Here is a 26,103-nt window from a genome sequence, read left to right on the forward strand (position 1 = left end):
CGCGGTCCTGCCCTCCGAGCATGCTGAGGGACAAAAGGTCCGAGGTGTACGGACGGGATGCTGCGGTCTGTTGTTGATGTAATGTTATTGTCACCATCTGTTGTGTTGTGGTACCGGAGGAGCTGATGGATGGCGACGAGCGCTGCGAGGAGGAGGAGGCTGGGCCACGGCATGTAGTAGCGCTCTCTCTCCTCCAGGCTGGCGAGCAGACAGGAATCCGTGGACGCTCAATTGGTGATTTGGATCTACTGGATCGTGCTTGAAAGGTCTTGAATTACTTTTACATTCAAGAAGTCAGTTGCTGTCCTACAACCTGACAGAGAATCACCCCCTCCCCCCCAAAAAAAAGTGACCAACACCTGTGCACAAACAAAGGGTTAAGTCAACTATGGGAAACAACCAGAGTGGAAATGTAAAAGCATTTGTATTGAGTGACACATACAGGAAAAGGTGTCTGAAGTCAGTGTCAATGTGTATTCTTTATAGTAAATTAATACCTTCTCCTGACTTTGGTAAAGGCAGGGAGGGTTACTTTCCTACTCAATGATAATATGAATGGTCATCTTTCTTGATGTGTTCAATGAGATTGACTGATGACCAATTTAAGGTGCAGCCATCCCCAACCCTGGACAGGCAAACGTATGAAAAATGTTTGGCTCAATAGATGGGATAAATCAAGTGCAGTAGGGTTAACCTAATAGCCTGCCTCACAGTTCTGAGGTTTGGAACCCTCCTGTTTGGAGTTTTCATTTTCGTGGATGTGTATGTCTTCTCTGGGTACTTCAGTTTCCTCCACATTACAAAAACGTGTTTGTTAGCTTCACTGGAGACTCTAAATTGTCCACAAGTGTGAATGTTTAGCTATTGGAGCACTGCAATTGGCTGGTGACCCCTCCACGGTGCCTTTCCCAATGGCGGTTAGGATAATCTGACGCTTACCCACAACCCTGAGGAAGACAAATGTTTGCAATCAAATAGGATTAGGTCAGTTAGATCAATATATGGTGTCTTGAATATAAAATGTTGAAGATTTGCTTCAACTCATCTAATATTTAATTAATTGTTTCGTGTTAATAAATAACATTCTGTAAATTGTGGACTACATTACCAAGTAATGGGTACAGGGAATCTCATGTTTGTTTCTTTTTCCCCTCAATGTGGATAAGTGATAATCCAGCCTTTGAAAGTAATTTAAACTTTAAAGTGACTTTTTTTTCAACCCTCCCTGTGTTCTTGAACATCCTTTAACACAGAAGTGTCAAACTCAATTTACCTCGGGGCTACCGGAGGTAGAGACCGGCTGAGGCTGGGCCGCAGCCAAGGTGCACATGCACTCACGGCCAATTTCAATTAGAAATTTAAAAGAAAATTCAATCTTCTCAAACATCTTTTTTTTTTTTTCAAGTTAAACACATTAAGATAAAGTCGGAGGCAGCATGGTGGTGCAACTGGTTAGATCGTTGGGCTCACAGTTCTGAGGTGCGGGACTTAAAGCCTGTGTGGAGTTTGCATGTTCTCACACTGCCTGCGTGGGTTTTCTCCAGGCACTCCGGTTCCTCCCACATCCCCAAAAACATGCATTAATTCGGGAGTCTAAATTGCCGCGACTTTTGTTTGACTCTGGGTGCCCTGCAATTGGCTGGCAACCAGTTCAGTGTGTACCCCACCTCTTTCCTGATGATACCTGGGACTGGCGCCAGCACCACTGTGACCCTTGTGAGGATAAACGGCTCATAAAATGAATGAATGAAAAAAGATGAACAAAGATGCTTGTGTCAACAAGTTGTGTACAAAACTACTAGTAAAACGCTCCATGGCAACGCTACTGTAATTTTCATTCATAAAAATATTTCTCTACTTGCACGTGCTCAACAGCCATATGCCCTACCATGATTGGTTGGCTTTTTACACAACACTCTAAAAGTCTGTTCATGTAAAACTCACGAACATTAAACTTTCATATTAAGGTAGGGGTTACAAAATATTTTCAACCGCCAGATTGAGATCCTGCTTTAACAGGATTACATTTCCTTGTTTGACAATTGGTTGATTTTCAGTCCTTTTTGTGCGTTTCTGCAAGTTCGACAAATGTTCTCCTTTCAACCTTGTCCAAAACAGGTCCACTAAGCTGTTTCATCTGTCAATGGACATTGCTTTCAATGAGTTCAATGTTCACTTGCTATCGTATATAAGAAAATAACAGCACGTTTGTTCAACACACATGTAGCCATTGTCCGTCGCTCTAATCTAATCTCATTGTATTGAAGGGAAGGGTCAGGTGACACTCAGTCCGCAGGCAAATCTGCCATTTTTTTTAAATTCCATTTTCCCACACAACTTGCAGCAGGTGATACAATTATGTATCGCGATTATATGAGCTGCTTACCTCGAACTACTCAGAAGCCAGCTCTCCCATTGGCTCCGTGTTGTCCATAATGATCTGAGTGTTTGTGCAAGTGTCTTATAAGGAGTGTAGCGATGTGGTTGCTGAAAGGGATAATTAGGGTTTTTTTTTCTAGCTGATAGGTGTTTAAATACTTATTTGCAGCTGTATCACACAAACAAATCGTTAAAAAAATCATACATTGTGATTTCTGGATTTTTCTTTATAGATGATGTCTCTCACAGTGGACATGCACCTACGATGAAAATTTCAGACACCTCCATGATTTCAAATAGGGAGAACTTGCAATATTGCAGGGTGTTCAAATACTTATTTTCTTCACTGTACATGTAGAATATTTTTGAAGTACTGTATTGTGTATCCTAACGCAATATGAATGTCAATGAAAAACATAACGTTGTCTATTTCATGTCCAGTTCATCTCTGATTAACTTGTACATTTCTACTGCTAGTGCGGGGGCACAAAATAATAGCTGTGTGGAGGACACAGTGCTAGTTTGGACTTTCCCATCATGAGACCCCTATGGTACTGACCTTGTTTTTTTTGAAGAACGTAGGTACACTACTCAATGTATAGCTATAGTAGATGAAAGAAAGCAAACACAAACCTCATGACTTGCCATATCACTGAACAAACATGAACTATAGTACATTTTGATTGATCCTGTTATCATGATTTGCTGAGGCATGACACTGTAGTCCACTTTTACTGAAATGGTTTTTGGACACGGCTCAAAAAAAGTTGTGCGCTCATTGTCTAACAGAGTGGCTCCCAAACTTTTTTTTTGCAACACCCTCTTTTTGGCGCGATATGGCACAATACAGTAGTCGGCAGATGAAGAAGAGAAAGGCACAGACAATACAGCAGTGTGTAGGGTCTTTGAATGTTGGGACTGTGACAGGAAAAGCTCAGGAGTTAGTTGACATGATGATTAGGAGAAAGGTTGATATATTGTGCCTCCAAGAGAGCAAGTGGAAATGGAGTAAGGCTAGAAGTTTCGGTGCACGGTTCAAATTATTTTATCATGGAGTAGATAGGAAGAGAAATGGACTAGGGGTTATTTTAAAGGAAGAACTGGCTAAGAATGTCTTTGATGTGAAAAGAGTATTAGATTGAGGGATGAGGATGAAATTTGAAATAGAGGGTATTATGTACAATGTGTTTAGCGGCTATGCCCCACAGGTAGGATAAGACCTGGAGGTGAAAGAGAAATTCGGGAAGGAACTAGACAAAGTAGTCCTCACCATCCCAGACAGAGAGAGAGTTGTGATTGGTGCAGATTTCAATGGACATGTTGGCGAATGAAACAGGGGTGATGAAGAAGTCATGGGTAAGTATGGCATTTAGCAAAGGAACCTTGAGAGTCAGATGGTGGTGGACTTCACAAAAAGGATGGAAATGGCAGTGGTGAAGACTTATTTCCAGAAGAGACAGGAACATAGAGTGACCTACAAGAGCAGAGGTGTAAGCACGCAGGTGGATTATATTTTGTGTTGACGATGTAATCTGAAGGAGGTTACTGATTGTAAGGTAGAGGTGGGGGAGAGTGTAGCGCGACAGCATAATTTTTTGCATTATTTATGTTTGTATTTTTTTTCCCTGCCACAATCTTAAGAATGATTTGCAAGATGTAAGGAGATGCACAGAATGGGGATCTTCTCTTCTTGACACTTTGCATGCAGTCCTGAACTCTGTGGGGGCGGAACTTTTTTACTCCTTACTAATCTCTTTGGGACCTCCTGGCGGGCATTGGTGGATGACTTGCACATATTCCGGAGGTGGTGGAGTTGTGTAAAACTGGCGTTCTCCTCAGCCCTGCTTCTCTCCATTGCTTGTCTCCCACTGCTGTCGTCTCCTTTTTTGTGGGGAGGGGTCCCCCGCTGTCCGTAGGGCCTGCTGTGGTATTTTTTTTTTTCCCCTGCCTGATTTCAGGAGGAGGTTTAGGGGTGTCCACCTTCTACATCCTACACTTGGGAGCAGGTAGCGGGTGCAGGGTGGAATGTGGGTGGGATTCCCGGGGTCGTTGCCACAGAGCTGAGATTTTTTCAGGCACCTTAGTGGGGTCGGTCAATCATCCTGCATCCCTTGGTAGGCCTGACCCCGCCTCTCGATTGGGTGCGTTGGGTTCTCAGCCCCCATGGTGCAGGTGCAGCAATTACTGAAGACTTCTCACGGTCACTGTGCATGTGTAACGTCAATCCACTTGCATGTGTCAGCAGACATACACTTCTTGGAGTTATTTGGTGGGTGAGGGCCATTTCACATTGGGATCACGTATGACTATGCAAATTTCTTGGGTATCCCTTCACTCACAATGTGGTCCAATAAGACTTATAATTTGCATAGCCACTCTCACCACACTTGATGTGTACTGCTGGGTTCACAACCCTTGTCCTGCACGTTACCCCTCCTCACAGGGTGTAGAACTACAGCCCCATACAACATACATATATAAATGTCAGTGGTCGAGATATATGAATTACTTTCCTCATCTTGTTTACAGCAAGTCCTTTTGTTGTCTTTTCTTTACTCCCATCTTGAAACCATGTTCTGATCGACTTTCATTTGCAAGATATAACCATTGAAATATTATTAAAACCATAGCGGCAGCTTAAAAAGTCCAGTGACGATACAGATCCTTCTTTCTGCTTGACCTAACAGCCGAAAAGGACAAAGAGTGCGATGTAACCACTAGAACGGCCTGCCAGCAGCAGTCTAGACCGGTTTCCCTCCTGACAACGTGTGGTGCATTATAAAGCACAAAATACGATACTGGAGACCCCAGACTATTGAGCAACGCAAGTTGTACGTCAAGCAAGAATGGGAAAGAATTCTATTTACCTCAGTCAATTATTGTTAAAAGGAAAGGTGATGTTACACAGTGCTAAACATGACCAAGCTTTTTTAGAACATGTTTCAGGCATCAAATGGTATTTGGAAGGGGGGAAAAAAAATCAAAAAGTTAAAAAAAAAAAAAAAACATCACTTTGAGCATGAAATATTTTGTCTTTTTAATCTCTTCGGCGGCAAGTTGGAAAGCGTCACAGATCTGAGGTCCCGGGTTCAATCCGCCTGTGTGGAGTTTGCATGTTCTCCCCGTGCCTGTGTGGATTTTCTCCGGGCACTCCAGTTTCCTCCAACATCCCAACACTCTGGATACTCTCAACTGCCCCAAGTTGTGATTGTGAGTGTGGCTGTTTGTCTCGATGTGCCCTACGATTGGCTGGCAACCAGTTCAGGGTGTACCGTGGCTCCTGCCTGTTGACAGCTGGGATAGGCTCCAGCACCCCGTGACCCTCATGAGGATAAGTAGCTAAGAAAATGGATGGATGGGTATAATCTATTCATTTGAATATCGGTTGAAAAGTACTTTTAAATAATTTATTTACATTTTACACAACCCAACTTAATTGGAATTGGGGTTTGTTTTATGTATTTACATTTGATCATTCTGTGATCAATGTATTATTTGTGTAAAGAACAAAAATGTAGGTAATTCCTATCGATCAAATTTTTAATCCACTTTTTTTAAATTACATGATTACATGCTCAATGGGTTATAATTTTAACAACTACATTCCCGATGTAATCTTCCCAACTGTTGATTATATTGTCAGTATGTTTTGTTTTTCAATTTGTCTGTCCCACTGATATTTCAGTGGAAAATAAAGAGTTGCTGAACTAAATACTGTATATAATTAGACTACCTGTAGTTGGAATACATAAGGTTGGAAGTCTTGTACTTTACTTAGTTAGTTTGTTTCCCTAATTGCGAGTGACTGTGTATTGATAATTCCACTGTCTGAATTTTAATCAATGTAGCATGCATTCATAATTTCCTTATTTTATAGTTGCAAACTTTATTCACGCTCAGCATTATGTGCCACCACCAAATTACCCCCTGTCTCAACCTGGCCACCACTAAACATTCTTTAGCTCCTCCCCCAAGTCAAACTTTAATTAGGTCGTAAATATATTGAAAAACATTGGCTTTTGATGACATGGGACTTTTGGGAGTAGAAAAAAAAAATCATTTCCTAGACACAGCATGGATCTAACTTTATTCTGACCAGTCAAAGAAAATATTTAAATAGAATAAGGTCATCCATTTACGACTGAGGGCAAAATTACACAATTTTAAAAATAATAAGCATTGAGACAATGCTAAACAATGCTTAGGGACAATCATGTTGTAATACAGATAAGGTAGTAACAAAATATTCTGACATCATTTGGTGAGAAAATACATGAGTGCATGATGGGAACAAAAGAGATGGTCATTGCTTATCACTGCTATTATTTTTCCATGCTATTTTGGCACCATAGTGAGCTCTCACATGTTAAGTGTTTGTTTGTTGTCTTCGCGTACCGTGACTGAAAACCCTTCCACAGACAACCAGCACCTCGTAGGCTGATGATTGAAGTAGACAACCTGCGGTAGGGTTATTGCAACACGTTTGCCAAACATGCGGAAGGAAAGGGACCAGAGTGAACACACCATCTCAATGACTCCTCCCTCCATTTCCGTAGGACAATTTAAACATAGGATTTTAGGAGCATTGACACAAGATGGACTGGATTTTCCACAGCAAACCAGAGTGAATTTAGCTATCAGCTTCTTCAACCTTGTGAGCCACAAACTTAATACAGCTTTACACATACTGTAGGTGGGTGCATATCATAACTGTTTCCAAACAGTTAATGCCAGTGTTTTTTCAACATAGCATTATGTTACAAATCAATATTTTCATAAAGATCTGAGAAATTGACAATTTATCACCTTCAAGAACAAATGGGGAGTCAGGAGAGTTGGGTGGACCATGAAATCCCAGATTCATCCATTTTCTACACATTTTTAACAAACAAGCATTCACACTCACATTCAATTTAGTGTCTTCAGTGGACCTAACACACATTTTTGGAACGTGGGAAGAGGCCAAAGTGCTCGGAGAAAACCAATGGAAGCTAGGGAGGAACATGCAACCGACACACAGGAAGACCAGAGCTTGTATTTTAACTCTCAGTCTCTGAACTGAGAAAAAAAACACAAAAATAAAATCCTCATAAATAGCCTTTTTAGAAGACTGATAAGTGATGATTAAAATATGCAACAACAGTCTTAATATTATGAAATTATGTCTGCATGTAAACATATTTTCTTGGGTTAATTACAATTTAAACAAGGCAGGCTACCGGATTAGACTGTAGCACCAACATTTTATGTGCAAAACAGTATCTGATAGATGAATATTAGATGACAACTTGGTAACAGAAATCCTTATAAATCAACATTCCCTTGAGAATTAAAGCTGACACACTGTCCAAAATTTTAAAATAAAAATGTCCCGTCTCAAAACTGAGTTCATTACTTTGTGCAATTAAAGTGCAATTTTTGTCAGATATTCATTGAGTGTACTGTGACACACAAGAATATCCAGAGGGTGTAATCTGGGTATCAAGATGGATTGTAAGCATTCATGAAGGTCTCTGTTTGGTACTACTGCAAGAAAAACAGCCCCTCAATTTTCAAAAAGCAATCGTTGACAGGAGAGCCATGACTGCCACACCACAGAAAATGAGCAGGGTTTGAAGTAGGGCGTGCCTGCAAAACAAAAGCTTTAACACTCAAAGGCAATCCATAAATATTGTACTCATGATCAAAGTTGTATGGAGCTTGCCTCAAATTGGATTCCTCGAGTAGGTCAGGAACTACATTCACCAAGGCAATGTATAGAAAGCCTCCAGAGGTGAACGGAAGTATCCAGGAAGTTGCATTTTCTGGAAACAGTAGATCACTGCTGTAGTTCACGGGATGTTTGAGAATATGTATTCAGGAACCAGAAAAAAAAAATTACCTGTGCCTTTTGGTGTCTGCGCACACAAAGCAAAGCAAGCCCCCAGCACACCAACCAATGCAGTGGACAGCTGCAGACGAGCAGCACTCCAACGGTCGAAGCCGGCTCGCAGCAAAATGGCAAAGTCACCCACCTGTGAACAATGACGTTGCATATCATGGTCAGTGACTTCACATTGCAGTTTGGGGACTTTAAATGCTCCCTCCAAACCGAAGGCTCATGTGAGATAACAGACAAGACATTCATTTGTCAAATATATTTAGGTCTGAGAATTTCACCTCGTGTGGGATTTCATGAAGCAAGATGGCAAAAGTGGTAAGAAACCCAACCTGTAAGCAAAGTATCATTATAAGTAAAATGCCATTCATCAATTGGTATGTAACAAAAAGTAACAAAACATTTAGTGTAAGCCCCATACCATTAATATATTTATCATACTGAAATAGTTTGCACAAGCACAATGGTAAATTGGCATGTGCATGCTCGTGCGTGTGTTTGTGACATCTAGCTAACTTCCTCTCTGGCAAGTACGTCCACAGTTCCCGCTGGTAGCCTTATGTCACACCAGCTGGACTATTCTTCTTCCAGCTATGATACAGTATATCGTGTCAAGGATGGAAGGTGGATTATTTCCATTGTGTAATTTCAAACAAATAAGGTATAAGAAGGAATCTGCATTAAAACAGAGTTTAACTTCTTTTCCAAAACTTTTGTTTTGTCTCTGTGTGCATCTTCTCTCCAGCATGTGTGTGTTTGTGTGTTCCGCCTCTGCGTCTCCCGATGTCAAGCTATCAAAATGAGCAAATCTGTTTTTTAAATTAATCTTATATATACAACGCAGTTCACTTTACATGGGCTTGCTGTTACACAGATTTTTTGTGTGTGTGTAATTTTTTACAGCGTACAGGTAGCATTTTTTTTAAACAGCATATGAACATGCATTGTGTTTTGCATATTGAGTCGCTCAGGGAAAGCTTATAGTGTGTTCTGCATCCGAATTTGCTAAGGGACTGTAAACCATTGTTAATCAATCTTCTCCATGCCAAATGTCATGTACAGTACAGAATGTGTTCATCTTGCCTAATTTATATAATAGTTCTTGAGTAGCAGTGGGTCTGCTTCCGGTCGCCAACCTGGTGGCAGCGAAAACGAGGAGGCTGCGGCAAACCCGGTTGTACAATAAATAAATCCTGCTGAATTTGGACCAAATGTTATGAATATTCGACGTGGGACGCCTTTGGTGACGACATCAGTGGACTAAGAATCATCATCTGTGAAAACCTAGTACCCAAATTGGAGCCGTATTCGGTCTCATTTGAAGCAGCGCAGCCTAGCTTAGCCTTGCCTAGCTTGCTAACAACAAGACGCATCAATAACCAAAAATTTGGCGAGGAAGAAAACATCAATCGCTAATACCTACAAGACCTGCAAAACCTACGTATCAGATCCAACGAGGTCCGTGAGTACTAGTATTGAGGAAATTGGACAAGTAGAAAGGCCGACTTAAACACAACAACACAATATTGTGCGACCTGTAGGCCGGTCCCAAGCCCGGATAAATGCAGAGGGTTGCGTCAGGAAGGGCATCTGGCGTAAAACTGTGCCAAACATACATGAGCATTCATCAAACGAATTCCATAAGGGATAGGTCGTGGCATGGGCTAAATATGCCCGCCCCCAGCACGATTAATCTGCAAGGCGTAGGTAGAAATTCAGATAATGAAGGTCGAAAGCAAAAAAGAGGAGGAAAGCGGCTTAGTCGGCAGAAAAAGAAGCAAAATTCACAGACCCTCCACCTGTGTGTAGGGACTTTGAATGTTGGGACTATGACAGCAAAAGCTCAGGAGTTAGTTGACATGATGCTTCGGAGAAAGGTTGATATATTGTGCATCCAGGAGAGCAAGTGGAAAGGGAGTAAGGTTAGAAGTTTAGGAGCAGGTTTTAAATTATTTTACCATGGAGAAGAAAAATGGAGTAGGGGTTATTTTAAAGGACGAGCTGGCTAAGAATGTCTTGGTGGTGAAAAGAGTATCAAATCAAGTGATGAGGCTGAAATATGAAATTGAGGGTATTGTGTATAATGTGATTCGAGGCTATGCCCCACAGGTTGGATGTGAGCTTGAGTTGAAAGAGAAATTCTGGAAGGAACTATACGAAGTAGTCCTGACCATCCCAGACAGAGAGAGAGTTGTGATTGGTGCAGATTTTAATGGACATGTTGGCGAAGGAAACAGGGGCGATGAAGAAGTCATGGGTAAGTATGGCATTCAGCAAAGGAACTTTGAGGGTCAGATGGTGGTGGACTTCACAAAAAGGATGGAATTGGCAGTGGTGAAGACTTATTTCCAGAAGAGACAGGAACATAGAGTGAGAGAGCAGAGGTGTAAGCACGCAGGTGGATTATATTTTGTGACTGACTGTAAGGTAGTGGTGGGGGAGCTGTAGCTGGACAGCATAGGATGGTGGTGTGTAGGATGACTCTATAGCAGGTAGGAAGATTAAGAAGTCAAATTTAGGTAGAGCAGAGAATCAGGTGGTGGCAGCTGAGAAACAAAGAATGTTTTATGGCCTTTCGGAAAGTAGGGAGACAGACTCTAGATGGACAGAAAGAGCTCCCAGAAGACTGCCAAGGTTTTCAGAGAGGCAGGCAGCAGAGTACTTGGGGTGTCTTCTGGTAGGAAAGGGGAGAAGGAAACTCGGTGGTGGAACCATAAAATACAGGAAGTCACTCAAGGAAAGATATAAGTAAAGAAGAAGTGGGACACAGAGAGGACTGAGGAGAGGCGAAAGGAGTACATTGAGATGTGACGTCGGGAAAAGGTAGTTGGCGAAGTGGAAGCAGAACTGGAGGTAGCAGAAATGAAGATGCTGAGGCTCTTGCTTGGTGTGAACAGGCTGGACGTGAAGCTCATTAGAGGGACAGCGAAAGTTGGATGTTTTGGAGACAAGGTAAGAGAGAGCAGACTTCGATGGTCTGGACATGTCCAGAGGCGAGAGAGTGAGTATATTGGTAGAAGGGTGCTGAGGATGGAGCTACCAGGCAAAAGAGAGAGGCGAAGACCAAAGAAAAGATTGATGGATGTGGTGAGGGAGGACATGAGGACAGTGGGTGTTAGAGTGGAAGATACACGAGATAGGCTTAGATGGAAAAAGATGACACGCTGTGGCGACCCCTAATGGGACAAGCCGAAAGGAAAAGAAGTTCAAGACTAGCAGTGTGGCTCTTTAGTGCTGTACGTTTGCAAGTTTTCTCCCCATCAAAGGTAAAAAGGTTTACAAAACACACTGCACTTGCAGTTGCAGCCAAAAGGCAGCGGGAGATGTTAACAATTCCTATTGTTCATTACAGTTCTCAAATATAATTCAAGATGGCATGTCTATTCATAAGAATCATGAAAGCAGTTAACCTTCTTATTTTTGGATAATATGCACACAGTTCTTTACCTTTTTGCTGACAAGGAAGCTCCCTGCGACAGCCAGTCCATGTGTAAAGTTGTCAATGCAATTGGCTAGTAGGTTAAGGTAGCCACTTGTCTGAAACATAGTACAGGTATTTCGGTCATATCACAGGATCAGGCTATTAATTTTTTAAATGAGAATTTCTCTTTCAATTAAGATGAACTGCTGACAGTTCTTTGTTAGCTATTGTGATGGTTAAGCCATGTATTAAAGGTGACTGGTAGACTATAGCTTGGACAGCAGCGGCTTTAGTTATAATGAGATGGATTCCACTACTGAAGTGATCGGTGGCCTGTATCTAACTTCAATCTCGTTTTAATTTATTTTTTCATTAGGCATGTGTGTTAGACTAAACGCCTGTACTATTTATGATTTAACATTTAATTTGTAAATGAGTGCACTCTGGGTGGCACGGTGTACGACTGGATAGCAGATCCGCCTCGCAGTTCTTAGGACCCAGGTTCAAATCCGGCCTTCCTGTGTGGCTTTGTATCATCTTTCCATGCCTGCATGGGTTTTCTCCAGGTCCTCTGGTTTCCTCCCACATTCCATAAACATGCATATGGTAGATTAACTGACGACTCTAAATTGCCAAGGCGTGAATGTGGGTGCAAATTGATTGTTTAAACGTATGTGGCCTGTGATTGTCAAGCAACTAGTTCAGGGTGTAACCTACCTCCCCAAGATAGCTGGGATAGGTTCCAGCATGTTCGGGATTCTAGTGAAGATAAGTAGTAGGGGAAATTAATGAACGGGTGGACTCTGATTAATACTTAGTTGTAGAATGAGAAAAGCGAAGTAGTCTTAACCAGCACCTTGTAAAATAAGATGAACTTGGTTTTTAATGTACTTAAGACCAGGTCTTTGCTAGCTTACCGTGTCAAGACGCAAGCATTTTTGGCTATAACATAGAAGGGTGATGACTATGCCTCATTAAATCATCAGCACACCCACAGGTGTGTATTTAAATGATGGCAAGAAATAACTGGGCGAGGCAGAGAAGAGCACTCATTGCTTGCATTTTAAAATGATACCCACTGAACAGTTTGGAACTTGGCGTCCTTTCTTGACTTTTGTGGCCAATGTAGAATCTGGCGAATTGGAAATTGCTACACTGTATTTGTCAAATGGTAATTTTGTGTCTGAACTTTTTAGAAGGTGATCTCCTCACCAGGAAGAACACACTTTTTCAGTTATCATATTTTACCCACAGAAAATCAAGTCATGATGCATGACATCACCGGAAATATCAGTATCAATGTACGAAACCTCAGTTGAAATCAAAGGAATAATTGGGGCCATTTCTTTTGCTTTTTCAACAATTCTATTAAGATGGACCTCCAACAACATGTAAGACATAAAAATAATGTGTAGCTCTCAGTGTACATTAAGGGAGCTTTCACAGAAAAACAACATGAGAAGGATAAACAGTACATTGGAATGTGTGTAAAATAAGTAGACTCCTTGTGAGCAAAGTAAATAAAAGTGGTATAAAACATTCCCAGCACAGTGAATAGAGGTTTTATGATGCTGACAGTTTGACCCTGAAACCAATTATTTCATTTTGATAATTTCCATGATTTTTGTCTTAAAAATATTAGCAAATTAGACACCGATTATGTCCCAGGCCAGATTGTGTCTGACATTTAAAAGTTCAATCATATATATATAGTATATTAAATCCATCCATTTTCTTGGCCGCTTATCTGCACAAGGTTTCGCGGGAGTGCTGGAGCCTACCCCAGCTGTCAACGGGGAGGAGGCAGGGTACACCCTGAATTGGTTGCTACCCAATCGCAGGGCATATGGAGACAAACAGACGCACTCACAATAACACCTAGGGTCAATTTAGAGTATCCAATAAATGTGAAAAACTGTGAGGCCAACGCTTTACCAGCTGATCCACCGTGCCGCCTCATACAGTATGTCAGACCTAGTTAACTGTAACATATTATGATGCAGCATTTGTTCACCTATTGTTTATAAAACAGGTTTATAAAACACAGGCTTCATAAGCTTCATCATCATCATCATTTGTTTTAAATGTATTTGTTTGCAAACGTTTGGTTCTCAGAAATGCATACCTCGACTGTTCCATGCAGATTCTGATGGGTAGATGATTTCTGTGGCTCAGTATGGTGCCCATTTCCATTTAACGCAACACCCTTTCCACTGCAAAGAGAACTTGACTGTGTAGGTGTGTGTGTGCAAGTGGGGGGGAGGGGGGGTTGGAATGATAAAAGATCACACCACAATTTGTCACAACATTCACCATTAATTACTGACTAGTGGGCGAAAATGTCTTTCCCAAATAGCAAATGTTTGTGTACTTTTTCATTTATGATTTGTACTGAAATAATTTCACAGGTAATACAGATTTAATACTCAAATCAGCTGAACTGCAAAATGGCATTTCCTGATTTTAAAAGAGCGAGTCTCAGCTGCTGACAAGCAGGAGTTTATAGAAAAAATATCAACTCAATGACTTTCTCTCATCAGATGGAGTGGGTGACTGCTTTCAAATGAGTGTACTGATGACCAATGCATTCAGGGAGTCTCTAGAACTTACCGTACAATTAAAATTTAGGTCTGAATGTGATGGTGAATCTTTGTGTCCACTTTGGTCTGAGAATATCTTCTCTAGGAGAAGGAATGCAAGTAGGCCAGTGATTACCCACAAGCCCTGCGTTATGTAGTGTTTTTCTTTGCTGGCTGCAGAAAGAGATGAGAAAGTTTATTTTTCATAAAAGATTAGCTACAGGTATACACAAGTGCGACAACAACAATACCAAAGCTAGGAATAACAAACTCGCTATTTGAGAATATCAAATTACAACTTTTACATTCAATTAGAAGTAAACAGACTCAGAATATATAGTCAACAGGCCACTTCCTTATTAACCTCTGGTGCGTTGTGATTTATTCCATGCAGTTTTGCAGTAGCACATATGTAATGTAACACGGGAGGATAATCTATTTGGAACAAAGGGTCCAATGAGAATCTGCATGAATGTTCATGGCAGAAAAGATAAGAAAGAAAACTGTGGCAGATGAATTGCATAGTTATGCAAGATTCATTCAACACATCAGGGCAGATGATTGATGAGTACTACCGCTAATTAGCATCCAAGCTAAACAGCCGGTAGTAGAAAATGTGGCTAGACCGCGTTTTAGTATGCACAGCGAGTGATAATGATGATTAAACAAGGAATGCTGAGGGATTAGTGTGTCATGTGATGCACTCTGTGGTCAAATGATTTAAAAATAATAATAATTAAAAAACTTAAAAGTCTTAATGTTTTTTTTTTTTAACAAGAACTCTCATATTATATGAACATATTTAAATTAGTACAGTATATGTAGAAAGTCAGTCAACCAAGTCACGATCATCCGCAAAGATGGAACTGAAGCAACTGGACTGTTCTTATTTGTTGATGAAGATATTTTACCTTTAAATCCAAAAGACTTCTTCTGTCATAAATTTTCATCTTAGAGTCATTCTATTTAGGCTTCAGTTTGAATATTCCACAGGGGTGGTCCACAATAGGGTGTTGTTGTTTTTGCCCAGTGTGGTTTTTGGAACGACCATCCTGAAAACTTATCAGCCGACACGTCAACTACACTTTACACAATCAGGATTTTTGGGCCCGATCAGCAAGTTTAAAAACCCAATAACCAATCATGGATCCTATCGCAAGATGTTAATTTACCGTCCATACTTGTGTACTATATAAAGATAATCTTAAAGTATGCTCTAGTATAAAGTATTCTCAATTTAGATGAAAGTTAAAATATCAATAACCTCTAGGGGGATTCAAGTATTGGCCACTGATGTATGTTCAGGTCAAATAATCATTATAACATAACAGAAATAATGTGTGCTAACTTCCTGAAGCTAAATTATTTTAACAAATACTGTTAAAGACATGCTTATTCTAACTTTCTAATTGTATGTACTATTTGAACAGGAGTTGTCCTGAGTTAGCATCAATTTCCCCCGTTTTTTTTCTCCCCATGTTGTGTTGCTTCAACTTGGCATGCGCCTCCTTGTGTACATTCCTCAGGTGCCAGATCAATTTTGTTGTTTTGAAGCATATGTATGACGTTTCCAATGACGTACTTCAGTTGTGCACTGACTGCAAATAACATACATTGTATGTCTGAGATACCGCAAAATAGTCCCACACTGACATGTTTTTTTACGGAAAAGATTGAAAAAAACTTTGTTGGCCGTCAGTTACTGTACTATTCCACAAGATATGACAAGAATAAAAATAAACTAGCTTTTGGATTCATATGCGATAGGGACACGGATTAAATGTCTTTGGCGAATCTGATCCATGACATCATTGTTCAAATCGGCGAATTATGACATGAAAGTCCATCACCATAAATTGGTAATTATCGGCCAATCAGATCGGTGTAAGGCCTAAAGTTAACACGTTTTTTCTCTCCATTATTTATAATTTATTACTTTAAGGCAGTGATTCATAGACAGTGTGCCAGGGCACATTAGTGGGGCATGAGTGTTCTTAAATTGTGCTGTGGGAAATAATTACATTTTATGTAATTGTTCAAAGAATTATTCATTTACAAGCATTATCTTTGTTCATATAATTATACCAGTGAGGTATAGTGACAAACAGAACAAATACTACTTCTTCTTTTCCTTTCAACTTGTCCCGTTAAGAGTTCACCACAGTGTGTCATCTTTATCCATCTAAGCTTTTCTCGTGCATCTTCCTCTCTAACACCCACTGCTCTCATGTCTTCCCTCACAACATCCATCAACCTTTTCTTTGGTCTTCCTTTTGGTTGTTCGCCTGGGAGCTCTATCCTCAGCACCCTACTACCAATATACTCACTCTCTCGCCTCTAGACATGTCCAAACCATCGAAGTCTGCACTCTCGAACCCTGTCTCCAAAACACCAAACATTGGCTGTCCCTCTAATGAGCCAATTTTTAATCCTATCCAACCTGCTCACTCCGAGCGAGAACCTCAACATCATTTCTGCTAACTCTAGTTCTGCTTCCTGCTGTCTCTTCAGTGCCACCGTCTCTAATCCATACATCATGGCTGGCCTCACCACAGTTTTATAAACTTTGCCCTTCATCCAAGCAAAGCCTCTTCTGTCACATAACACACACGACACCTTCCGCCAGCTGTTCCAACCTGCTCCGACCGCTTGTACCCGTTTCTTCACTTGCTCTGGATTGTTGATCCCAAGTATTTGAAGTCATCCACCCTCGCTAGCTCTTCTCCCTGTAGCCTCACTCTTCCCCCTCGACCCCTCTCATTCACCCAGATATATTGTGTTTTACTTCGGATAATATTAATTCCTCTCCTTTCCAGTGCATGCCTCCATCTTTCAAATTGTTCCTCCACCTGCTCCCTGCATATCACAATATCATCTGCAAACATCATGGTCCAAGGGGATTCCAGTCTTAACCTCATCTGTCAGCCTTTCCATTACCCCAGGGAAAAGGAAGGGGCTCAAGAGCTGATCCCTGATGCAATTCCACCTTCACCTTAAATTCTTCTGTTATGCCTATGGCACACCTCACCACTGTACACAGACAGAATAAATCAATGACCTTATTAAATGGATGGAAGTACATACAGTAAATAATGTAACCACTTTTTGTTTGTTGATGTGCCGTGAGATTTTTCTGTTGTAAAATATGTGCTTTGGCTCCATTACAGTTGGAACTCATTGATTTAAAGGACTCTGGGATTTTCTCACAGAAAAATGTTTATGCACTTAGTGCACTGACAATTAGAAATGTGTTGTTTTTGAGTAACGGGATGGAAATTAAAAAAGTTTTAACCTGATTCTTTTATTTATTTAGCCATTTCATTAGCCATTGTCATATGTTAGAAGACACTGAAATTAACTTAATATTTCGGCATATTATGGTTGATAATAATTCCACTCAATATTAGGCATGAAAGAATGTGTTAAATAGTGGACATATAGGTACTGAAGGAAAGTTGACTCACCTGCAGAACCAGACACCGCCCATGCTTCAGGGAGAAGGTGAAGAAAAACATCTCCAAGAAGACCACCGATAGCGAAGCTCAAAAGCCTCTTTAGCTTCTGGCGTCCAGCTGAGAACAACAAAAGTGTGAGACTGCTGTGTTATACAGCAAGATGGAAGGAAAATAATTTCAATCCTTTACGTTTATTCTCATTATTTTTCTTTTGAATTGAATCATTATTTTAACGAATAAAATGTGAAAAGCTTTAAAAAATGAAAATGAATGAATGGAAATGGTATTAAATTTTTATCTGCGCAAGGCTACAACAAGTTACAAGACCACTGGTCAGAAGCTTGATTAGAAAATCTCAAAAGCAAATGTTCACGTTTGTAAGTGGAATACAAAATCACCATTCTCTTGCATCACCTGAGGAGAGGAAAAATGAGGGAATAGCAGCAGAGAAAACAGGTTAGGACTATAATAAATAAGTCATCAACATCTTTCAGAATGACATTTGGCCAGGGCTGCAAAGGAGTTGATGAGTGAGAACAATCCAACAAAACACCTTTGGATGGAAGTGAAACATAAATGCACTAAGTGACAGCCTTTAAAACATGAAGGATTGATAGAGCTGTGCTTGAGGCTTGAAATACATACTGTAGTTCCCCCGATCTTCTTCTTCTTTTCCTTTTGGCTTGTCCCGTTAGGGGTCGCCACAGCGTGTCATCTTTTTCCAACTAAGCCTATCTCCTGCATCTTCCTCTCCAATACCCACTGTCCTCATGTCCTCCCTCACAAAATCCATCAACCTTTTCTTTGGTCTTCCTCTTGCTTGTTTGCCTGGCAGCTCCATCCGCAGCACCCTTCCCCCAATATACTCATTCTCTTGCCTCTGGTCATGTCCAAACCATTGAAATCTGCTCTCTCAAACCTTGTCTCCAAAACATCGAACTTGGACCCGTTTCTTCACTTCCTTACCACTCACCATTGCTCTGGGTTGTTGAGCCTAAATATTTGAAGTTGTCCACCCTTGCTATCTCTTCTCCCTGGAGCCTCACTCTTCCCAATCCACCCCTCTCATTCACACATATATATTCGGCTAATCTTCATTCCTCTCCTTTCCACTGCATGTCTCCATCTTTGTAATTGTTCCTCCACCTGCTCCCTGCTTTAACTGCATATTACTATATCATCTGCGAACATCATGGTTCAAGGGGATTCCAGTCTAACCTCATCTGTCATCATATCCATTACCACTGCAAACAGGAAGGGGCTCAGATCTGATCCCTGATGCAGTCTCACCCCCACCTTAAATTCTACGGCACGCCTCCCCAATGTTCTGTTGCCATCATACATGTCCTGTACTATTCCAACATATTTCTCTGCCACACCAGACTTACGCATGTATACCACAGTGCCTCTCTTGGTACACTGTCATAGGCTTTCTCTAGACCCACAAGGACACAATGTAGCACCTTCTGACCTTCTCTGTACTTTTCCAGTAGCATCCTCAAGGGAAATAATGTATCTGTGGTGTTCTTTCTAGTTGCTCGCAGATACTTATTTCTGTCCTGAGTCCAGCTCTAATTTTTTACATCTCTGAGCAAACACACTGAGGCCGTGACCGCCCCCTTTGACCACCGTGAGCAACATCAGACGTATGCACTCTGATCATATTAGTCATCCATTGAAGTTTCATGACTCATTCAAAGATTCAGATTACATCATTTACATTCCCATCAGAACATTTTTAAGAACAATTTTGTGTTTTTGCAAACTTACAATGTACATGTCAACAAACAAAAAAAATACATTGCTAACCAAACCAAGCAAACTATGAACTGTAAATTTCAAATGTCGCATCCAACTTTGTTTCATTTATTTATTTTTAACCCACAATGACATCCCCGTCTGTTTTTCTTGGTGTAAAACTGAATTATTGCTTACGGAATTTCTTTAGCAATGCATGTTGAAAGATGAATGATGCCACCAACCGGTTTTAACCCATTCATGGGCAGCGTCCCATTTTTGGGACATCATGATTTTCACGCATTATATCCTTCAGTATATCAAAATATTTAAGTGTTTTAATCTGATTCTGATTCTGGTTTTTGGGACGATCTACTAAGAAAACCCAAGTACCCTCTCGCATTTTACACCATCTCATCCTGTACTTTTTACTTTGGCTTCAGACCAGACTTTTTTTTACTCAAAGAGACAATCTCATCCAGTTTCACTATTTTTTCTTCTATCATTCACATACCCAGACATTCATTAAAGCAATAGCACTTCTTTTTTTTTTTTTTTTTTTTTTTACTTTTACCATTATTATTGAGAGTAAACACAAGCAGCATGTTTAACGGTGTTTGTAATTATGACTGTACCCCTTTAAGAGCCGAAGTGGGGCAGAATCAGGTGAACGATCAGCAGACCTTGTGCTTCCGTGTTGGAAAAAAAAAAAGGCAGGCTGTGGTTCACCACTCTGGATTCTTTTTCATGTGCGCTGAGAATGTCTATGTATTTCTACTCGCAACAAATTATACGGGAGGGATTTTTCGTGCTCGACTGCAGATTTGCGAGTGTGTTCGCGCACAGTGACTGAAAATCCCGTGATATTCCCTGACCCAAGCCAAATATTTTTTACTTACCGGACTTTCCAAGACCTGGAAAAGGCAACGTTTCTTCCCATGATATTCCAGAAATTCCCTGACCCGTACGAACCCTGCAAGGCTCAAAATAAGACAATTTGCAAACTGTGGGTCAAAATGTGCATTTTGCACATGGTAAGATATATTGTGGGAATAAAGTCACACATGGCGGAGCAAGGAGTGGCTGCCGATGAAAGGGCAGGGTCTGCAGTCGGGCAGCCCAGTCTCAGTCTCCCCAAGAAGCAGACTGGCTGGGCAGAGCAAGGTGAACCCACATGGGGATATGTGCTCTCCTCTGCTGTGCTGGAGGTGACACCACGGGCTGGATTAGGCATTCGACGGCACATCATCAATGCAATTATTATTTTTTTAGATCCAGCAGTACTGAGCAAAACAGTATTTTATCAGACACATCTGAACTAACAAGTGTGCTTGGAAGAACACACCACATGGGCCAAAGGAACCTTTTTCTTCCAAGAACTCAAAGTTCCCCAGGATGACTGGTGGAAAAGGTGATTATTTCAATTTAGGCCATGGGTGGTTTTAGTACGGCCCGCGGGCCACATCTGGCCCTTTGGCCATTTCTATCGGGCCCGGCAAACATTGGTACAGACATGCCCAAATCATACCAAAATGATCATTGGACCTTGTGCTGTTATCCCCACTGGTTCCACTAGTCTGGTCCAGTCTTGGGTTGACTTTGGCAGTTCTGTTTCTACTCTGCCTCAACGCTGAACACTTCAATCTCTAGGAGTGGGCCAAAAAATTAAATGCCAATAATGAGTCCTGGGCAGTGATTCTGCCACTTTAGGAAAGAAAGAAATAATGCATTCATCAAAGTTATTGGTTCATGTTAATGTAATTGTAACTTGAATGGAGTACTTTACCAAGTACAGTGGTGCCTTGGTTCTCGAACACAATACGTTCCAGAAGGCTGGTTGAAAACCAAAACGTTCAAAAACCGAAGCACTTTTTCCCATTACAATGAATGGAAAATAAAATAATGCTTTCCAAGCCTAAAAAAAATTTGTTTTTAGCTTTTCCTGATAATAAATTGCATAGTAGAAATACATGCATAGTTTAAATACTTTATATAATTAAATCATTTAAGAAATATATATTTTAATTTTATAATATATTTTTTGCTTGAAATGTATGCTTTAGCCTAGTAGAGTATGCTAGACTGGGAGTGCATTGCCGTATCTGTAGCGACCTGCCCCCCAGCCTTGTAAACCTCTTTTTATTCACAAAAGAGCAGAATAACTTTAAACAAGCAATAATGAGAGGGGAAAAAAACAAATTGATTTTGATTTGCACAGAAAGTACGTAACATAAAAAAATAAATAACTTGCAACTAGAGGTAGGGTTAATGGAACAAAAGAAAAAAGCAGTGCAAAACAACAGTTTCAGATGTCTTCGGTGGGGGTGACTCGCCCCTTTTTCACAAAGAACAAATCTAATGTTTGTTTCTGCTGTCTTTTAAGCACTTCTCTGAAGTGCCTTATAACAACATCATTAAAATTTTGCGGTGCTCTGCAACATTCAGCTTTATTCGGGTGATGAAGTTCTACAAAATTATGGATGTCATTCCATTTAGTGCAGAAAGCTTTAATATCTGCACTTGAGACATCCTTCCTGCCTTCAGCCTCATCAGACGACATTTCCTCCCTTCCTCACCAACACTATCCGAGCTAACTGCTGCTCGTTCACGAAAATAAGAAGCAACGTTTCGACTTCCTCCAAGGACTGTGGCATCTGCTTGGTCAACACGGTTGCTCCGTTCCCAACATCACTTGCTTTGAGGCCATCCTTGTGTTTCAGAATGGTGCTGATTGTTGTTTACGCCATGCCGTACTTCTTCAATAGCTCAAAAACACGCACACCAGATTGGTTCTCGGCTATCAAATCTTCTTGAAGTCAACAGTTTTACAGACCACTTTCCTTTTTTTCAGCACCAGCAGTTCCATTTGCCTTCTTTGGAGTCATGATTGGGGGTTAATGTTGCTCAATTTGAAGAAAAAAAAAAGTCACTACAGTACTGGGAAACGTCTGCGAGCAGAGGAGCGTGTGAGTCATCTGGTTGCGCCGTGTGCGGTGCGCGCGTTGTGTCTTTTCCGTTTTTTTCCGGGGGTGTGTTTGAAAGCACAATAACAAATCATCGCGGGTCAGCTGGTTGGGGTGTTCGAACACCGATTTTTGTTCGAAAACCAAAGCATAAAATACTCAAAATTTTCGTTCGAAAACCAATTTGTACGAAAACCAAGACGTTCGAAAACCGAGGTACCACTGTAATGGGTACAGTTGAGCTAATGCTTTTTTTGGTGGATATTCCTGCATCTTGACAGCTGCATTTCCGAGAATTGCCGAAACAAAACCAACACCAGACTTCGATACACTGGCAAAAAAAAAAGTAATCAACAAAACAATACAGTTCCCATTACAGTACCTCTAAGTATTAACACTACATTGACTTTTTTGTTCTTTATTTTTACATCTGCTTGTGACTTGGCCCACCTGTCGAATTTTAAACATCCATGTGGTCTCTGAACCAAAAAAATTGCCCATCCCTGACCTGGCCTATCATGTGCTGGCATACTCCCATTGTGGACGAGGAAATGTAACCAGCTGAATATCAGATGATGTTTCACAGTCAGTGTGAGTTTCCAATATTACGCATCCATGCTGACACAAAAAAATGATCTCAAAAATGTTTGGAAATACCGCATCCACAAGAAAAAAAAATCGTGGGAGACAGAATACAAATGTTCATGATGGAAATTTTTAGGCAGCTAAACATGGATAGGGAAGGAGTACAGGGTCTCTTGGGGGTTCAACTATCCTTGAGTGCAACATTATTAGGATTCTCACAGTTTCCAGGCACGACATGCCCCAGTCCAACTTGATTGGTCACCAGTCAATCGCAGACAAACGCAGTACTCACACCTAAAGACAATTTAGTTTTCAATCAACCTATCATGCATGTTTTTGGAATGTTGGAGGAAACCAGACAAACCCGAGAAAACCCATACTGCCACGGGGAGAACATCTAAACTCCACACAGGCAAGGCCTGATTTACACCTGGGTCTTCAGAATGATAAGGCAGATTAACTAACCGGTCATCCACTTTGCCTTATTAGTATTTAAAATTATTATTCAAATAATGCACATTTCCATCACAAATCCAAAAGGCAATGGTACTTGGTATTGTCGAATATTCAAATGTACCGGTAACTGTATCATGCTCTATCTAAAAAAAAAAAGTGAATTTCACTATCACAGGGCAGATGGAGAAAAGAGCTTAACATAGACAAAAGTTTGTAGTAGCGCATGACAGACCATAGAAGACCAGATTATAGAATCATCTTGCTATCTACTGAAAAATCTCATCATCAAGCAATTCAAGTTAAAGGTCCTACCTTCGGTTTTAAGGGCTGCTCCAGCTTCAATTGGAATGACGAGCAGAGGGAAAATCCCACTGAGGCCTACAACCACTGAGCCCGCAAGGGATAAGAGCCAAACATGAGTGTGCTCACTAGCTAGGAAGTCTGCTATCGCCTGAAGGCCTTGGAGGTCATCGGTCAAGTTAGGGCCTGGTCTTGCAGCCGTGGCTGTAGCATGTGCCATGGCTGTTTGAGTCATCTTCTGGCCTGATGCTCCCTTGGAGGTCAGCATCAGGAGGGTGATAAACAGAGCAGATACAGCCCAGATGGGTCTCTGACAGCTTTCAGCTTTCATCCGTCCCGTGGGTCAAAGACCACATGTAACCAGAAATCCTGTAAAAATAGGAACATATTAGCAGAATATACAGTATATTAATGAATTCATGAATGAACATCCTGCCATAATGTGATTATTAGACGGAATGCATGGAAAATGTTCAGTTTTATATATTTCGTTCATTAGTGGACAACAACTGTGCCTCACATCCCTTTGATTACCATAGTGGAAAAAAAGAAGAATTTGTTTGCAACAAGTTATGTATGCTACATTTAGTTTAAAAAAATGTAATTAAGAAAAATTTCAGCAACAGGTCAGAAAGGACAATTCTAAGGCACTCTGACCACGGTCAAGTTGGAGTAATCAAATCTGAGCGCCAGAGGCAAAAAACACACAAATCAGCACTGATCAATTGAGAACTGCTAACAGCATGTCGGCTACGTACCAACAAGGAAGGACATGGAGAAGGAGTCATGCCATTCAAACAGAAAAACTGGATTTTTGTGCCCTTCAAAAACGTGTGACACAGACTAAATTGAATGCTGTAATTGGCAGGTGTGTTGTTGAGGACATGCTCTCATTGCAACTGTTGATTCAGACTCCTTGTCCTCTTTGATAAATACCTGTGTTATGTTATTCAAGTTATCTTACAGCCCATTTGCTGAAGTGTGGACAATGCACAACAAAAGATATCTTGGTGTGGTTGTCCATTCAATAGATCCAACCACCATGGAACAAAAGAAAGCAGTCCCAGCATTTAGACATTACAAGGGACATCAGCCTTATAGTAAAATAGATACTAGACAGTACTGCAGCTGAGGTCAACAAAATCCTGACAGCAAAACCCATTAAAAAAAAACCCATCACAAATCACATATATTGGCTTGAATGTTATCAAGTTCTTCTTTAAAAAGTACCAGCCGTGGAGGCAGATTAATCTGATGACAATGAGGTGTAATTTATGGAAAACGATATATTGTAAAACAAAGGACGATGATCACGACAGTAGCGTTGTAACTACTTCCATTGAAGATGGGCATCACACATGTTAAATATGTTTTTTGTGGACTGATGTTACCAAGTGGTTACTGTCAAGACCAAGAGCAAATCACAAGAAGGGCCTCAGCAAAATACACAGGTTTATGGAACAAGGCTGGTTTCTGAACAGTGGCTGCAGAGACAGTCAAGTGTAATTGCAAGGAAGTTTGTAGTCTCTTCCACTACCAAACGGAATTTGTTATATAATAACAATAATAACACAAAATATCCACAGGTTACCGCAAATCATAGCTTTCTAAGTGTATGTAACTATATCACCGTTGTGTACGATCACGTGTGGGTAAATCGAGACAAGGGCCTTCATTATTTCAGCACTTTATTCATACATTTTGACATTTTTTTTCAGTGGTGTGCAATGATATTGTTCTTAATGTGTAACGGAAAACACTGGCTTTCATGTGGCATTTGCCTAAATGTAAGTGGTCGTTCCTCTTCGACTTTCAGTCAAAGATACATAAGCCACTGAATAATCATTCACAAATACGTACGAACAACAAATGAACATTCACATTGCGTCAAAAAAGTGTTTGTCAGCTTAGTGTCACTTTTCTGTCAGCGTCAGTTTAAACTAGCTCCTACTTAAGCACTTAAAAGTTAGCAAGCTAACACTAGCATCTCAAAAAACATAACATTTGCAAGCTAAAGTCATTTGGTCGATACACGAAATCAGTACTACCACAAGCATCACTTGCGCTAAGTTAGTGTCGTGGCATAAAGCCCATTTTATAGTTCCAGTACCTTACTTTTGAAGCAATCTTTGCACCAGTGTGTCCCTGCCATCCAGGCCAGTTTAACGGAGACTGCCTTGCGCCGCACACTGACAGACTCGCCAGCCGGCAGCCGACGACAGGAATGTTGCGGCCCGAGCTGACTTCATGGAGCACAGCTTCCCCCCACCCCTTCCTCCAAGAGCCACGTACGAGGATCTTGGAGGTGGAAAAAGATAGCAACCGTGAAAGTCAGAGACTTAGATGATCA

The 26,103-nt window shown here is 40.8% G+C and overlaps 1 protein-coding gene across 2 annotated transcripts; it reads right to left on the reverse strand.

The window, feature by feature from the left end:
* Nucleotides 1-5,176: 5,176 nt before the first annotated feature.
* On the reverse strand, nt 5,177-26,103 carry slc39a13 (solute carrier family 39 member 13). Of its 2 annotated transcripts, none has more exons than XM_061815505.1 (10): nt 25,869-26,103; nt 23,766-24,122; nt 17,722-17,829; nt 14,289-14,431; nt 13,804-13,908; nt 11,705-11,794; nt 8,539-8,589; nt 8,261-8,393; nt 8,084-8,183; nt 5,177-8,007 (listed from the first exon to the last, which is right to left on the reverse strand). In XM_061815505.1, the coding sequence occupies exons 2-10, from the start codon at nt 24,082-24,084 to the stop codon at nt 7,932-7,934; spliced, it is 1,125 nt and encodes a 374-aa protein (XP_061671489.1). In that variant the 5' UTR covers nt 24,085-24,122; nt 25,869-26,103; the 3' UTR covers nt 5,177-7,931. The 2 variants fall into 2 exon arrangements, with proteins under 2 accessions (XP_061671489.1, XP_061671488.1); XM_061815504.1 differs by having other exon boundaries at nt 25,864-26,101.

Source organism: Syngnathoides biaculeatus, chromosome 3 (assembly GCF_019802595.1).
Source record: "Syngnathoides biaculeatus isolate LvHL_M chromosome 3, ASM1980259v1, whole genome shotgun sequence".
In the NCBI taxonomy this organism is placed as follows: domain Eukaryota; kingdom Metazoa; phylum Chordata; class Actinopteri; order Syngnathiformes; family Syngnathidae; genus Syngnathoides; species Syngnathoides biaculeatus.

Excerpts from the sequence above, each read along its gene's own strand:
- slc39a13 (XM_061815505.1), bottom strand. The coding sequence starts at position 24,084 with ATGAAAGCTGAAAGCTGTCAGAGACCCATCTGGGCTGTATCTGCTCTG. Across the intron at positions 14,432-17,721 it reads GGCGGTGTCTGGTTCTGCAG|CCAGCAAAGAAAAACACTAC; the intron begins GTGAGTCAACTT and ends CTCTTTCTGCAG. Across the intron at positions 8,590-11,704 it reads GCTTCCTTGTCAGCAAAAAG|GTTGGGTTTCTTACCACTTT; the intron begins GTAAAGAACTGT and ends CTTTGCTTACAG.